Source organism: Juglans microcarpa x Juglans regia, chromosome 4S (genome assembly GCF_004785595.1).
Source record: "Juglans microcarpa x Juglans regia isolate MS1-56 chromosome 4S, Jm3101_v1.0, whole genome shotgun sequence".
Classification (NCBI taxonomy): Eukaryota; Viridiplantae; Streptophyta; class Magnoliopsida; order Fagales; family Juglandaceae; genus Juglans; species Juglans microcarpa x Juglans regia.
The window spans coordinates 3,911,655-3,925,677 of NC_054601.1; the positions used below are offsets into that span (position 1 = coordinate 3,911,655).

The following is a 14,023-nucleotide window of genomic DNA, read 5'->3' on the forward strand; positions in this document are numbered from 1 at the left end:
ATCTCTACAACTTTGCTGCATCATCCAAGACAACGGCATCAGACCATTCATGTAATAATCTAGTAAGCAGCCTTGGCTTGACAATGGCGAGCCAGAAACACCTCCTTTATTTCCTCTCTGTTCTCTTGCTGACTCTCCGTGGTGAGCCATCGATGGCAGCAAAGGAGGTGATACCAGTGGGCGTGGTTCTTGATTTGAACTCCCCGGTGGGAAGAGTGGCAGAGCATTGCATGTCCATGGCACTCTCAGATTTCTACGCTGCCAATGATGATTATAACACCAGGCTTGCTCTTTTGACCAAGGATTCTGGAAATGATGTCATTGCCGCAGCATCTGCAGGTACGTTAAAAGTTTTCACAACTGCACATACGCACACACATTTAAGCACAGCAGTGAAAAGAATGATAGAGTTAGGGAGATCTCATTCTGCATGATGAATCAGTTGGTAGTAACTGCAGCTAACAGTAATGTGTTTTCGTTTCACAAATCGAAAGCAATTCTCCACGAAACCGTTTCTGACTTTCCTTCAGCTAGCGTCTCTTCTCCTCTCTCTCTCTCTAGGTCAAAGTCTTCCCAACCTTCTCTCTCTCTTTTCTTTCCTTTTTTCCTCATATTTTTCTATAAAACCAGAACACCGTATCAAGGAAAATCCCTCAAATCAAGCTCATGATTTATCATCCTGATTCTAGGCTAAAATTCTGTATATAACAATTAGTCAAATCTGTGTAAATGTCTTGTAAACGTTAGGCTTATTTTTAGCTTCTTTCCTAGAATAGTTCCAGCCTGCTTGTATATATATTTGGTACAATTCAATTGAATAAATATAAGGAAAATTCTTCCCGACAGCAACAAAGGAATTTCTGTTTTTATATTTTTCAAACTTCATCATGGTATCAGGAGAGCCGTCCTCTAACGAGAATTCGATCCCCACCTCTGAACACACTCATAACCCGATCTCAAACCCACCATCCCCCACAGAAATTCCTCTTATTGCTCTCAATATCACCTCACAGATCAATGAAAAACTCACTCCATCCACTTTTCCTTAATGGCGTGCCCAGTTCGAGGCTTTGCTTATTGGGTATAATCTCCTTGATTATGTTACTGGAGATAAACCCTGCCCTCTCTCCAATGATTCCTCCATTTCTACCCCTCAACGAACCCACTGGATAAGACAAGATAAACTTATCCTCTCAGCTAGTTTGGCCTCCACAACCACTACAATTACACCATTCATTTCCATCTCAAAAACCTCAAGGAAGCTTGGCAAAAATTACACACAATGTATGCCAGCAAATCCCGAACTAGGGCTATGCAACTCAAAGAGGAATTGACTCTGATAAAGAAGGGAAATCAATCGGTTCAAGAGTACCTGCACACTGTCAAAACTCTTGCAGATGAAATCTCTCTCATTGATCATTCCATTTCTGAAGATGATCTAACGCTCTACATTCTCAATGGCTTGGGCGCTGATTTCCGTGAGATTGCAGCTCCCATTCGCGCACCGAAACGCCCACTTACCTTCGAGGAGTTACATGATCTCCTTATCGGTCACGATGCTTACCTGCGCCGCCTTGAAGCTACTTCCCAGCAACTGGTTGCTTCCGCAAATTACTCCCATCGACGAACAAGTACTGGTTCTTCATCTGGAGGCTTTAATTCTAAGGGTTTCTCAAAGCCGAATGGCTCAGACCGTAATAATGGAGGCCAATCTTCTAACTCCTCGGCCCAGTCTCGCAACACAAATGGCTCACGTGACACCCGAAAGCCCAAGTCCAATGGCCAGCGCAGGTACACACCAAAATGCCAACTTGTGAACAGATGGGCCATACTGCTAAATTCTGCCCCAAGGTCCAATTTTCTGTAGCAACGGCAAATTGTGTCTCCACTGCTCCAGCCCAAGACACAAAATGGCTCATTGACTCGGCGGCCTCTCACAACATCATTGGTGATTTGACCAATTTATCAGTTCATTCCGAATATGATGGCACTGACGAGGTTATAATCGGTGATGGTTCAGGTTTGCGTGTCTCTCACATCGGTTCCTTGGTTCTTCACTCACCCACACATACTTTTCATTTAAATGATACGCTTTGTGTTCCCAATATTTAAAAAAATCTCATTTCTGTCCATCATTTTACCACACAAAATCGTGTTTTTATTGAGTTTCACCCTTCCTTTTTTCTTGTTAAGGATCTGATCACTGGGGCGGTTCTACTCAAAGGTGCATGTGAAAATGGTGTTTACACCCTCCCGGAGTCCATGGTGCGATCTTCTCAAACAATGGTTGCTAACCTGCATGAACGGACCTCCGTTGATGGGTGGCACAAACGCCTTGGACATCCGTCTCAGAAAATGGTTCATCAGCTTGTCAACTCTTTTTCTCTTCCAATAATAAAAGAAAATCATGTTCCCTCTCTTTGTACTTCTTGTTCCATCAATAAAGCTCACAAACAACCATTTCGGCAAAATAGTCTTCAAAGTCATGCGCATCTTGACCTCATTTACACTGATGTTTGGGGACCTTCCAACTCAATTGGAATTGATGGATCCCGCTATTATTTGATTTTTGTTGACCATTTCACAAAATATATTTGGTTTTATCCTATGGAAACCAAATCTGGTGTTAGCACAATTTTTTCACAATTTAAACACCTTGTGGAAACACGGTTTCAATCAAAAATCAAAACCATTTACTCGGATAATGGTGGTGAATTTGTAGCCTTAAAAAAATATTTTTTTATTCATGGAATCAGTCATTATACCACCGCCCCTCATACACCACAACAAAATGGTGTTTCCGAGCGTCGTCACCGTTATCTTGTGGAAACGGGTCTCACTTTATTACATGATGCCTCATTATCCTTAAAATATTGGCCCCATGCTTTTTCCACTGCGGCTTACCTTATAAACCGTTAACCAACACCTCTTTTACATCACAAATCTCCATTTGAAGCATTGTTTAAACAATCACCAAATTATCTCAAATTAAAAAAATTTGGTTGTTTATGCTTCCCTCATACACGGCCTTATAATACCAACAAACTCCAACCCAAGTCCGTTCCTTGTATTTTCGTGGGCTACTCTTCGGCCCGAAATGCATACAAATGCCTTGACCCAACCACCAACAGAATATACCACTCAAGGCATGTCCTTTTCAACGAAAACCAAAATGCCCCTTCTGCGCATCCCGTGCCATCGTCGTCTTCGGCAAGTGCTCCACCCATAAATGCGGCCGCTTGATCGGTTTCGCAACCTCCACCAGTGACTCCGGCCAGGGATAACTCCTTTGCATCACCTCCAGGTAACACCTCTCTTCCTTCCTTTTCTAATTCCCAAAATCTGGAAATTGTTCATTCTAGCCCTAACTTATTGTCATCGCATGATTCCGAAAATTCCACATCACATTCACTTGATTTTTCTGTCCAAAATGATACTGCTTTGCACACCGATTCCATCTCCGCTCCATGCGACCCACTTGCCCAACCAATTTCCCGAACCCATTCCATGACCACTCGGTCAATGAACAATATCCATAAACCCAAACAGCTTAACTCCACCACAAAGCACCCCCTTCCCGAAACTATTGAACCGAGTTGTGTGGGACACGCTCTTCGTGAATCACACTAGAGAATGGCCATGTCCGAAGAGCTTACAGCTCTTATGCACCATGACACATGGACTTTAGTACCTCCACCAACAAATTGTAATCCCGTGGGATGCAAATAGGTCTTCCGTGTGAAAAGGAAAGCTGATGGGTCAATAGATTGTTTTAAAGCGAGACTTGTCGCTAAAGGTTATCACCAACGTCCAGGATTGGACTACAAAGAAACCTTTAGCCCGGTAGTAAAGCCCACTACCATTCGAACTGTACTAACAGTTGCTGTGATGAAGGGATGGCCATTGAGGCAACTTGATGTCAACAATGCCTTCTTGCATGGCAAGTTGACAGAAACTGTTTATATGGTCCAACCCCCAGGCTTCAAAGACATCTCTAGACCAAATCATGTTTGCAGGTTAAACAAGGCCATCTATGGTTTAAAACAGACTCATCGCGCTTGGTACTCGGCACTCAAGTTGGCTATCATGGGTCTTGGCTTTCAAAATTCAAAATCTGACTTCTCCTTATTTATATACCAAAAAAATTCTGTTCTATGTTATTTATTGGTATATGTTGATGATTTGGTACTCGCTGGCAGCAATATGGATTTCTTATCTCATGTAATTGCCCAACTTAGAGTTCAATTCTCTTTAAAGGATATGGGTCAACTTCATTTCTTCTTGGGCATGGAAGTAATTCCTACGCGATCAGGTCTCTTTCTATCACAGCACAAATATATTCGGGACCTCCTCTCCAAAACCAACATGCTGGGTGCCAAAGAGGTGTCTACACCGCTGTCCACAAGCTCAACCTTGAAGCTGGTTGATGGTACAATCTCATTTGACAGCACTGAATTTCGTAGTGTTATTGGAGGTCTCCAATACTTGTCTCTCACCCGTCCGGATATTTGTTTCTCAGTCAATAAATTATCACAATTTATGCATAAACCCACAGTGACTCACTGGGCAGCTGCGAAGATGCTTCTTCGTTACTTGAAACAAACAATCTTCCATGGCATTCACATTAAAGCAAACTCTACTTTTGACCTCACAACTTTTTCAGATGCTGATTGGGCAGGAAATTTTGATGACTGTACATCTACCTCAGCATATATAAGTTTCCTTGGAGCAAATCCCATATCTTGGAGTTCAAAAAAACAAAGAGCTGTAGCAAGGTCGTCAACTGAAGCCGAATATAGATCTCTTGCTAATGCAGCCTCTGAAACTGTGTGGCTACTCTCACTATTCAAGGAACTTGAGCTACCAATGACAGTTTCACCGAAACTGTTATGTGATAATTTAGGGGCAACCCATCTCACTTTCAATCCCATTCAGCACTCTAAGATGAAGCATATTCAGATCGATCTACACTTTGTTCGTGACATGGCTCAAAAGGGTGTTCTCAATGTTCAACATGTCAACACTCAAAATCAGCTTGCGGATTTATTGACAAAACCATTGTCCCGACAACGGATGGATTTCCTCAAGAACAAGATTGGTTTAGCCGATGGCAGCTCCATCTTGCGGGGGCGTATCAAGGAAAATCCCTCAAATCAAGCTCATGATTTATCATCCTGATTCTAGGCTAAAATTCTGTATATAACAGTTAGTCAAATCTGTGTAAATGCCTTGTAAACGTTAGGCTTATTTTTAGCTTCTTTCCTAGAATAGTTCCAGCCTGCTTGTATATATATTTGGTACAATTCAATTGAATAAATATAAGGAAAATTCTTCCCGACAGGAACAAAGGAATTTCTGTTTTTATATTTTTCAAACTTCATCACACCGTCCTTCCAGCGAGCCATTCATGGGCGAAGCCAGGGGGAGGGAAAACTTTGGAGAGAAAAAAGAAAACATTCACGTGGAACAAAGATGCATGAAAAACTATAGGATTTTTTAATATGTTGATCAGTAACACCCACTTCAAGACATGAGATTTTGTGGGGCGTACGTACTACTGATGAAGACAACCAAAGTTAGATTTTCTCTCGTCGGTAGGCATGGTCAAAACGGTGGTAGCAAGAGATCGGCAGTGAGACCTGTTTTAAAAGCAAACTTGACAAACTGGTTTCTGCTGTTCTACCGGAGGTACCACAGGTGGGAAGGGACTGCCACGTGCACCATTATCCTACCGATATACGTAATACGAGTTTCTGAATATCATCTGCTTTTGTTCAAATTCAGAACTGGTTTCAGGTTTTTGCCTTCTGCATCACGAGCTCAGGTTTTTGCCTTCAGCATCAATTCACATTAAGGAATAATTCTAAGCATACTGTAACAGTGTCAGTTTGTAACTGAGAAACTCCGTTACCTCCCCATAGATGGACCCATGTTTTTCTTAATAAGTGAATGATACTGATAAAGTTTATTATTGTTGCTCTGTTCTTATACTTATTGAACATCTTCATTAAAACGCTTTACCCTCTAATATATGGACTCCAATACTGAAATACAGCACTGGAATTAATGAAGAATGATGAAGTGCAGGCCATCATAGGACCTCAAAGCTCAGCACAAGCTAGGTTTGTCATTGAACTAGGCCGGAAAGCTCAGGTTCCCATCCTTTCCTTCTCAGCCACAAGTCCCTCTCTTTCTCCTGTCCAAAACCCCTTTTTCATACGCACAGCCCAAGATGACTCCGCACAAGTGAAAGCCATAACAGCCATTGTTCAGGCCTATGGTTGGCGGGAAATTGTCCTTATTTATGAAGATACAGATTATGGAAATGGTTTGATTCCATATTTAATGGACGCTTTTTTAGAGATTGACACTCGGGTGCCTTACAGAAGTGTAATTCCTCCATCTTCCAATAATAATGAAATCGCCAAGGAGATAAGTAAGTTAAAGGAAGATCATACCAGAATATTTCTTGTGCACATGACTGCTTTTCTTGGCTCGAAGCTCTTTGTACTTGCAAATAATGCTGGAATGTTGAGGGGAGGGTTTGCATGGATCTTCACTGAAGGGTTATCAGATTTGGAAGATCGTATAGGCTCAAAGGTTAAGGACTCGATGCAAGGTGTACTGGGACTGCGGCCATATATACCCAGATCGAAACATTTTAAAGACTTCAAAAGAAGATTGAAAAGAAATTTAACCTCTAGCAAACCAAACATTAAGATTACTGGAAACCTCTTTGGTTTATGGGCATATGATACAGTTTTCGCTTTGGCTATAGCAGTGGAGAAGGCCGGCATCGTGCATTCTAATTTCTTAAAGAAAAATGCTAGCCAAAGTAACGTGGATCTTGCAGCTTTAGGCATTTCTGAAATTGGTCCAACGCTTCGTGATACAATTCTAACTACTAAATTTCAAGGCCTGAGCGGGAAATTTCAATTGGTTAAAGGACAGTTGGAACCTTCAGCCTTTGAAATACTCAATGTCATTGGAAAAACAGAGAGAGTTATCGGATACTGGACCAGACAGAGAGGACTTTCCCAAGAATTGGACGACAATAGTGAAGTAGCAAACTCAATTTCAAAGGACAGCCTGAAGCAACCAATCTGGCCAGGAGACACAACAGAGCAGCCTCCAAAGTTGAGGATTGGGGTTCCAGTGAAACGAGGTTTTGATGAATTTCTGAAAGTGGAATGGGATCCTCGTACTGATAAGCCTATCATATCAGGGTTCTCCCATGACGTGTTCATTGCAGTACTCAAGGCATTACCATTCCCACTTTCTTTTGAGTATATTCCCTTCATGAATAAAGATAGGCAGAGTGCTGGGACAATCGATGAACTTATTTACCAAATAAAACTTCAGGTGATTTTATTTTCTGGCCGAGTATTTGTGCTAATTAGTAAGAATGGTGGCAATCATTGTCATGTGAGAGGGAGAATATTGCTCCCAAAGTAGTGATTATGGATTAATAACCATCTTTTTCTCACTTTCTGAATGCAGAATTATGATGCTGTTGTGGGAGCCACAACAATTGTAGCCAATCGCTCTTTATATGTTGATTTCACTTTGCCTTACTCTGAATCAGGGGTGTCAATGGTGGTTCCGGTGAAGGATGATGAGAAGAACAAGTTTTGGATTTTCTTAAAGCCACTAAGCTTGGATTTGTGGGTGACAACATTTGCGGCATTTGTCTTTACGGGTTTAGTGATATGGGTTCTTGAACATCGAATAAATAGAGAGTTCAGAGGCCCGCCAGATCAACATCTTGGCATGATTTTCTGGTTCTCCTTCTCAACACTAGTCTTTGCTCACAGTAAATATCTTCAACCCTATAAAAAGATTTGCTTTTTTTTTTTTCCTCCCAATTCAATATGCTTAAATTAGTACATGTGTCTATAGATAATAGTTTAATGGAAACAGGGGAGAAACTGCTAAGCAATTGGTCGAGATTTGTGATGATCGTATGGATTTTTTTGGTACTCATCCTGACACAGAGTTATACCGCAAGTTTAGCCTCAATGTTAACTGTACAGAGATTGCAGCCTACCTTTGTTGACGTAAAAGAGATAAAAAAGAATGGTTATTTTGTTGGATATCAAAACAATTCCTATGTTGAAGGGCTTCTAATAAAACAGTTAAACTTTGATCGGTCCAAGTTGAAGCCTTTTAGCACCCATGAGGAGTATCATGAAGCATTGTCAAAAGGAACCCAAAATGGTGGGGTTGCTGCTGTCTTTGATGAAATTCCTTACATTAAGCTCTTCCTTGCAAAGTACTGCTCCGGGTACACTATGGTTGGTCCGACCTATAAGTCTGATGGATTTGGCTTTGTGAGTCTCTCTCTCTCTCTCTCTCTCTCTCTCTCTCTCTCTCTCTCTCTCTCTCTCAAGTTTATTATGATTATGAGTATAATGCCTTAAGTGTCATTATTATAGTGTAACTCTTGGTGATTCCCTCTATATGTTACATAAATCTGCAGCAAACTTAGAACATAGATATCATTCCCATTATAAAAGTCATTTTGTCTATTGTTTTACTTATTTCTTTTAAATATTGTAGTCTTTCTCGTGTGTTTCTTCAGGCCTTCCCTCTAGGATCTCCTTTAGTCCCATACATTTCTAGGGCAATCTTGAATGTCACTCAAGACACAGAAAAATTGGGAGCAATTGAGCGGACCTACTTTTCAAGTCGTGGTAGTACTAATTGTCAAGATCCAAGCGCCTCAATCTCATCAAATAGTCCTAGTCTCAGTCTGCACAGCTTCGGCGGCCTCTTCATCATCACCGGAACCGTTTCCTTGATCTCACTCTTGGTTTGCTTCTTCAAGTTCTTTGGCTCACATTGGCCAACTTTGAGCAACAGCAATCCTGAGAGCACCTTTTGGTCCAAGTTGATTGAAATGGCAAAGCATTTTGACCGGAGAGATCCCTCTTCACATCTCATTGAAAGAAATACATCCATGGCACATCCCATTGCAGGTCCTAGAGTAATTGAACCTTCAACCTAATATTTGATCATATGGAGAACCACTCATGAAATTCCGACCAGTAACATCGTGGATCCATGAAATCTAATACCGTTCTGTATTATCAATGTCTTCTGGTTGAGGGAAAGATTTGTCATCAAGTCATTGGGCTTCCCAAGCACCTTACAGCAGATTATCAAGTTGTGCTTGCAGATCCTGTATAGACGCCATATTGATGGTGCTTTCTATCTCTTCAGCAGAATATTCTGCTTTTAGCAAGGATTGTACTTGTACATGGGCTTCCACAATGTTTGTCCTGCATTACCCAAATAGGGGAAAAAAATAAACCATAGTGCTCTAGATTACAAAAAACTCCTGTTCCTCCTCCCACTTATCAAAAAATAATATATTCTTTAATTTGCATTGTTTGCAAGAATAAGAAAAAACAGCATAAATCATAACGAACAGACTCACAGACACAGATTTGGATGATCATTAAGTTGACAATTATGTCATGTGATAACTTGATTGGTTTGTAAAGGATTGTTCGGGTTGACGGATTCTGCAGATAAAGCTTCATCTTTGCCATTACCGTTGGAAACTCTTGTTGAATAGCAGCACCTACCTGTTCGAAAGTGTTAAATTAACATTAAAAAACCTCAAACTGGGTTAAGATGATACTTTTATATGAGATTTATCATGTATGTGTACATGTTGAAAAGAATTTTTCATGCAGCATTCCAGCACCCTCGTGTTTAATATAATTCCCATTTGCAAAGCGAAAATGAGGACGACGCCATAATTTATTTAAAAACCCCTGCTTGTGGCCAAGGAAATGAGGAAATTGTTTTAGAGAATGTTCCTCATTCAGAAAGTGCTTCGCATTACTATTGATCGAGCTATTATAAAATCAATAAAAAGTGCGTGACATACCTTCTGAACGAGTTCAGCCACCTTATCGGGAGTAGCAAATGCTTGATCCTTAAGTGGTTTGGCCATAACTGACTCTAGCTTTTCATTTGGATTGCTAGAGTATTTTGACCAGAAAGAAGGTCCAAGTTGATTGAAATGGCCAAGTATTTTGACCAGAAAGAAGATCCCTCTTCACATCCCAATATTGAAAGACATACATCCACGGTACATGCTATATCAAGTCCTGACGTAATAGAATTTCGTCATAATATGGAGAACCACTCCAGGAATTTCGACGTTGTAAGCGACAGGGATGAAAGTCCTCCTCCTACGAGTTTTCCTTCTCGGCGTAGTGAGATTACATCTTTGCATGAGGACGTACCAAATTTAAAATAGGTCTTGGTTTTTTTGCTTTTAATGTTAAATATATGAAAAAAGAAATGTAAAGAGACGAACTTTTTCCCCTAAGATTGTTTTGTGGTTTATTAGCTACCACTCCTATGTTCTCCCAAAAACTTTTTTGACATACTTCTAATTTGAAAAATGTATTCTTTTATTTATTTTCGATTTTGTTAACTCAGTCACGCTTGTTACATAATACATTTAAGATATATAAAATTACTTAAAATGTGCTACATCATAACTAATTATCTCCCAAATTTATTATAAGTCTCAATTTATTGATTGTTCGCCAAGGTCCTTTGGACTAGATGGCATAAAGCCTAGTCTCCAAATGAAAGAATCAGGTTTGAGCCTCAACCCTGTATAAAAAATCGGGTTTAATATTTTAGATTTGGGGCCTCTATTTTTCTTATTTTTCAAATTTCGTGTGTCGCTTCGGCTTTCTCTTTAGCTTCTAATCAATTTTCTACCTCTATTTTTTATGCAATAAAAAAGAAAAAGAACTGTTTTTCATACTTCTAGGAAACATCAAGTTGGACATTGACAATGTTCCAAATGTGTAACTTTAAAAATGTTGGTTGTGATGGTATTTTACGTTCTTATAATTGTTATATTATTATAGGTTTATCTTTCTTTTTTCTTCTTTTGGGTACAGATAGTACTAACACTTTTGTGGAATTGTTTGCTCCAAAAATTGATTTAACTTTATACTATAAATTGATTATTTCTGATTTAATTGTTGTGATCGATTCTCTTATTATGTTAATTAATGGATTAATAAAGATTGTTCTCCCATTGGAATTACTCTAAATATATTTGTGATGATATTTTACATGACAAGATCCAAGCTCCTTTTAAAAGCAATCATGTCTACAGAAAAAGTAACGTGCTTGCTAACAATCTAGCCAATTACAATGCAATGGAAGACACGACAAGCTTTTATTCTCTTCTTCAATTCTCTAAACATAGGATTGTTTTGTTCTATTGAATCGGTGGTCCATAGGCATGGTCTCAACGGTGGTAGCAAGAGATAGGCAGTTAGATCCAAAGTTTTGAATTTCATATTATACCGGCCGGTGCGGTCGAAATATACTGTACCGGAGCAATAGCCGGTACAAGAGAGGGTTGCGTTTCGTTTCAGATCAAATATCAGCTGTACCAGGTTGTTTTGGCCGGTACAAGTCCGTACTCCAAATTTCGGTCGAAATATACATTTCACCGGTATGTTTATAGGAGCTAAATAACTTATGGCATTTTTATAATTTAGGTAAAGGAAAATGCTACAGCCACTATTATTAGACACTAATTTTGAGTCTCGCTTGACGTGTACAGTCTACTGTAGCATTTTTATTTATTTTTTATTCATTCGCTTCTCGCAGCTGACATTTCTAATATTCTATTTCCATTTTTAATATTTTATTACCCTCTATTCCCCTTTTCTAATATTTTATTCCCCCACATTTCGTCTTTGTCTTCTTTCAATGATCCTCTCTTCTTCCCTGAGGTGTTTCCTCCACCAAGTCCACAATTCTATCTCCTGTAAAACCGAACAATTACTTCTTTTTTTTATGTATTTTGGGTTGGTTTCTCATCTCTCTTTCTCTCTCCCAAATCTCCATCTCAATCTCTAAATCAAACCCATGCCTTATCATCTCCCAGATCTGCGCCTAACCCACTCTCTCCATCTCAATCTCAAAATCAAACCCACTTCGACCGATTACCCAACTCCCTCCTCTTCCTTGTCTTCAACAAGATCGGCCACATCAAGGCTCTCAGTCGCTGCTAGGTTGTCTCCCGTCGGTTCCACTCCCTCTCCTTCCTCCTCCGACAACAAATCCCTCAACCCCTTCTCCAATCTCTTCCGTTTTGTTTTCTTTGGCACCATCGTCAAACCCTTCCAGTTCTTGAGCCAATTCCTAGGTGGCCCCAAGAGACCATCTTCTTTCGGGTCGTCCTCTTCCTCGTCGTTGTTCCTCGCTGAGGATGGTGAGGTTGACCAGTGTGGCATCACCCACTACTTCCCGACCTAAGTTCTCAAAAACTTTAACGGGGTTTCGATTCCTTCGCATTCGTTGTTCCTCGAGGAAGAAGAGATGATTGTTGAAAGAAGACCGAAGAAATGTGCAAAGGGAATAAAATATTAGAAATGGGGAATAGAGGGTAATAAAATATTAAAAATAGGAATAGAATATTAAAAATATCAGGCTGTCGGAAGCAAATGAATGAATAATAATAATGATAATAAAATTAAAAAATAAATAAATAAAAGCAACAGTACACGTCAAGCAGGACTCAAAAACAATGTCTAATAGCGGTGGTCGTAACATTTTCCTTAAGTAAAACTGCAGGACACTTTCATAAAAGTGTAGTTAGAATTATCCTTCTGGCCAGGTTGTGGTTTGTCTAACAAAATCTAGATTTGAGATACGCAATGCATGGGTCCCATATATGCCATATCCATGGGGCACGAGCTTATGCTTCTCGTGTGAACGATGCCCACACCCAACATGACCAGTACTCCTTCAAACTATGAGGCATGAGAAATATACAAGTAAATTTTATTCAATAAAAATATAAAAACTCACTTTAAAAATATAAAAACTCACTTTAAAAATATAAAAACTCACTTTTTTTTATAGTTCAGATTGTTACAAAAAATTCTATATAAAATTTGAAAAGTATTATTAAGTTTATGACTTATTTTATTATTATTTTGGAATATAGTTTATGTATGTGTGTATATATATATATATAATTTATTCATGTATAGACTATTCCGAAACAATACACAAAATAATACTGATACTAAAATATTTCATTCCAGTGTCTTGACCGAAACGATATTAAAAACTTTGGTTAGATCACCTATTTTAAAAAGCAAACTTGACAAACTAGTTTTTTATGTTCTACCGTAGGTGCCACAAGTAGGAAGGACTGCCACGTGCACCATGTCCCTTTCCTCTACTCCCATCACCGTAATGAAGATGTGCTTCAACCACCAGGAGCATTATCTGTGGTGGGCAAGAGCCACCCACAAGAAGATGAATTTTTAGTAGCCATATTGCCACCAATAGATATTTGCTTCTCCTACCGATACACAGGTTTCTGAATATCATCTGCTTTAGTTCAAAATCAGAAACTAATTTTAATCAGGTTTTTTCAGTTTCGGCCTGTCAGGTAGTCTTCTCAGCTTCAGATTATTTTTAGACTTCTCCCTTCTATTGTTTCTTGGCAGCTTTGGAACAGGCGCTGCAAAGCTCGTTATGAGGATAGAACTGATACTGTTGATTCTATTTGGCATGTCATTAAATTTTGGATTTGTAAGATCATGGAGTCGATTATGAAAATTTCTCAGGTTTCTCATCAGGATGTCGCTATTTTGAATAGAATGGACATTCATGTTGTCCTTCCTAAGCCTAAGATGGTCCATGTGATGAGTTGGTCTAGACCTCTTCAGAGTTGGGTGAAGCTGAATATTGATGGTAGTAGTTTGGGTAATCCTGGTCCGGCTGGTGTTGGTGGTGTTATTCGTGATAGTTTGGGTAGGTTTCAAGTGGCTTATTCTTTTTTTTGGGTCAGGGTTCTAACAATTTTGCTGAATTGAGAAGTTTGTAGGAGGGGGTTAAGATGTGCTATTAGTTTGGTTTCTTCGGAGTTGAGATTGAGATGGATTCTCAGCTTCTTGTTAATTGGCTTACTAAAGGTGTTTGTCGTCTTTGGCATCTTGAGGATTATTGGGAGGAT

At 39.5% G+C, this 14,023-nt stretch overlaps 1 protein-coding gene across 2 annotated transcripts; it reads left to right on the forward strand.

Moving 5' to 3' along the window:
* On the forward strand, positions 1-10,421 carry LOC121262824 (glutamate receptor 2.8-like). Of its 2 annotated transcripts, XM_041165450.1 has the most exons (6): positions 173-339; positions 6,088-7,362; positions 7,501-7,813; positions 7,900-8,330; positions 8,582-8,883; positions 10,018-10,421. In XM_041165450.1, the coding sequence occupies exons 1-6, from the start codon at positions 313-315 to the stop codon at positions 10,271-10,273; spliced, it is 2,604 nt and encodes an 867-aa protein (XP_041021384.1). In that variant the 5' UTR covers positions 173-312; the 3' UTR covers positions 10,274-10,421. The 2 variants fall into 2 exon arrangements, with proteins under 2 accessions (XP_041021383.1, XP_041021384.1); XM_041165449.1 differs by lacking the exon at positions 10,018-10,421 and having other exon boundaries at positions 1-339; positions 6,056-7,362; positions 7,921-8,330; positions 8,582-9,038.
* The last annotated feature ends 3,602 nt before the right edge of the window (positions 10,422-14,023 follow it).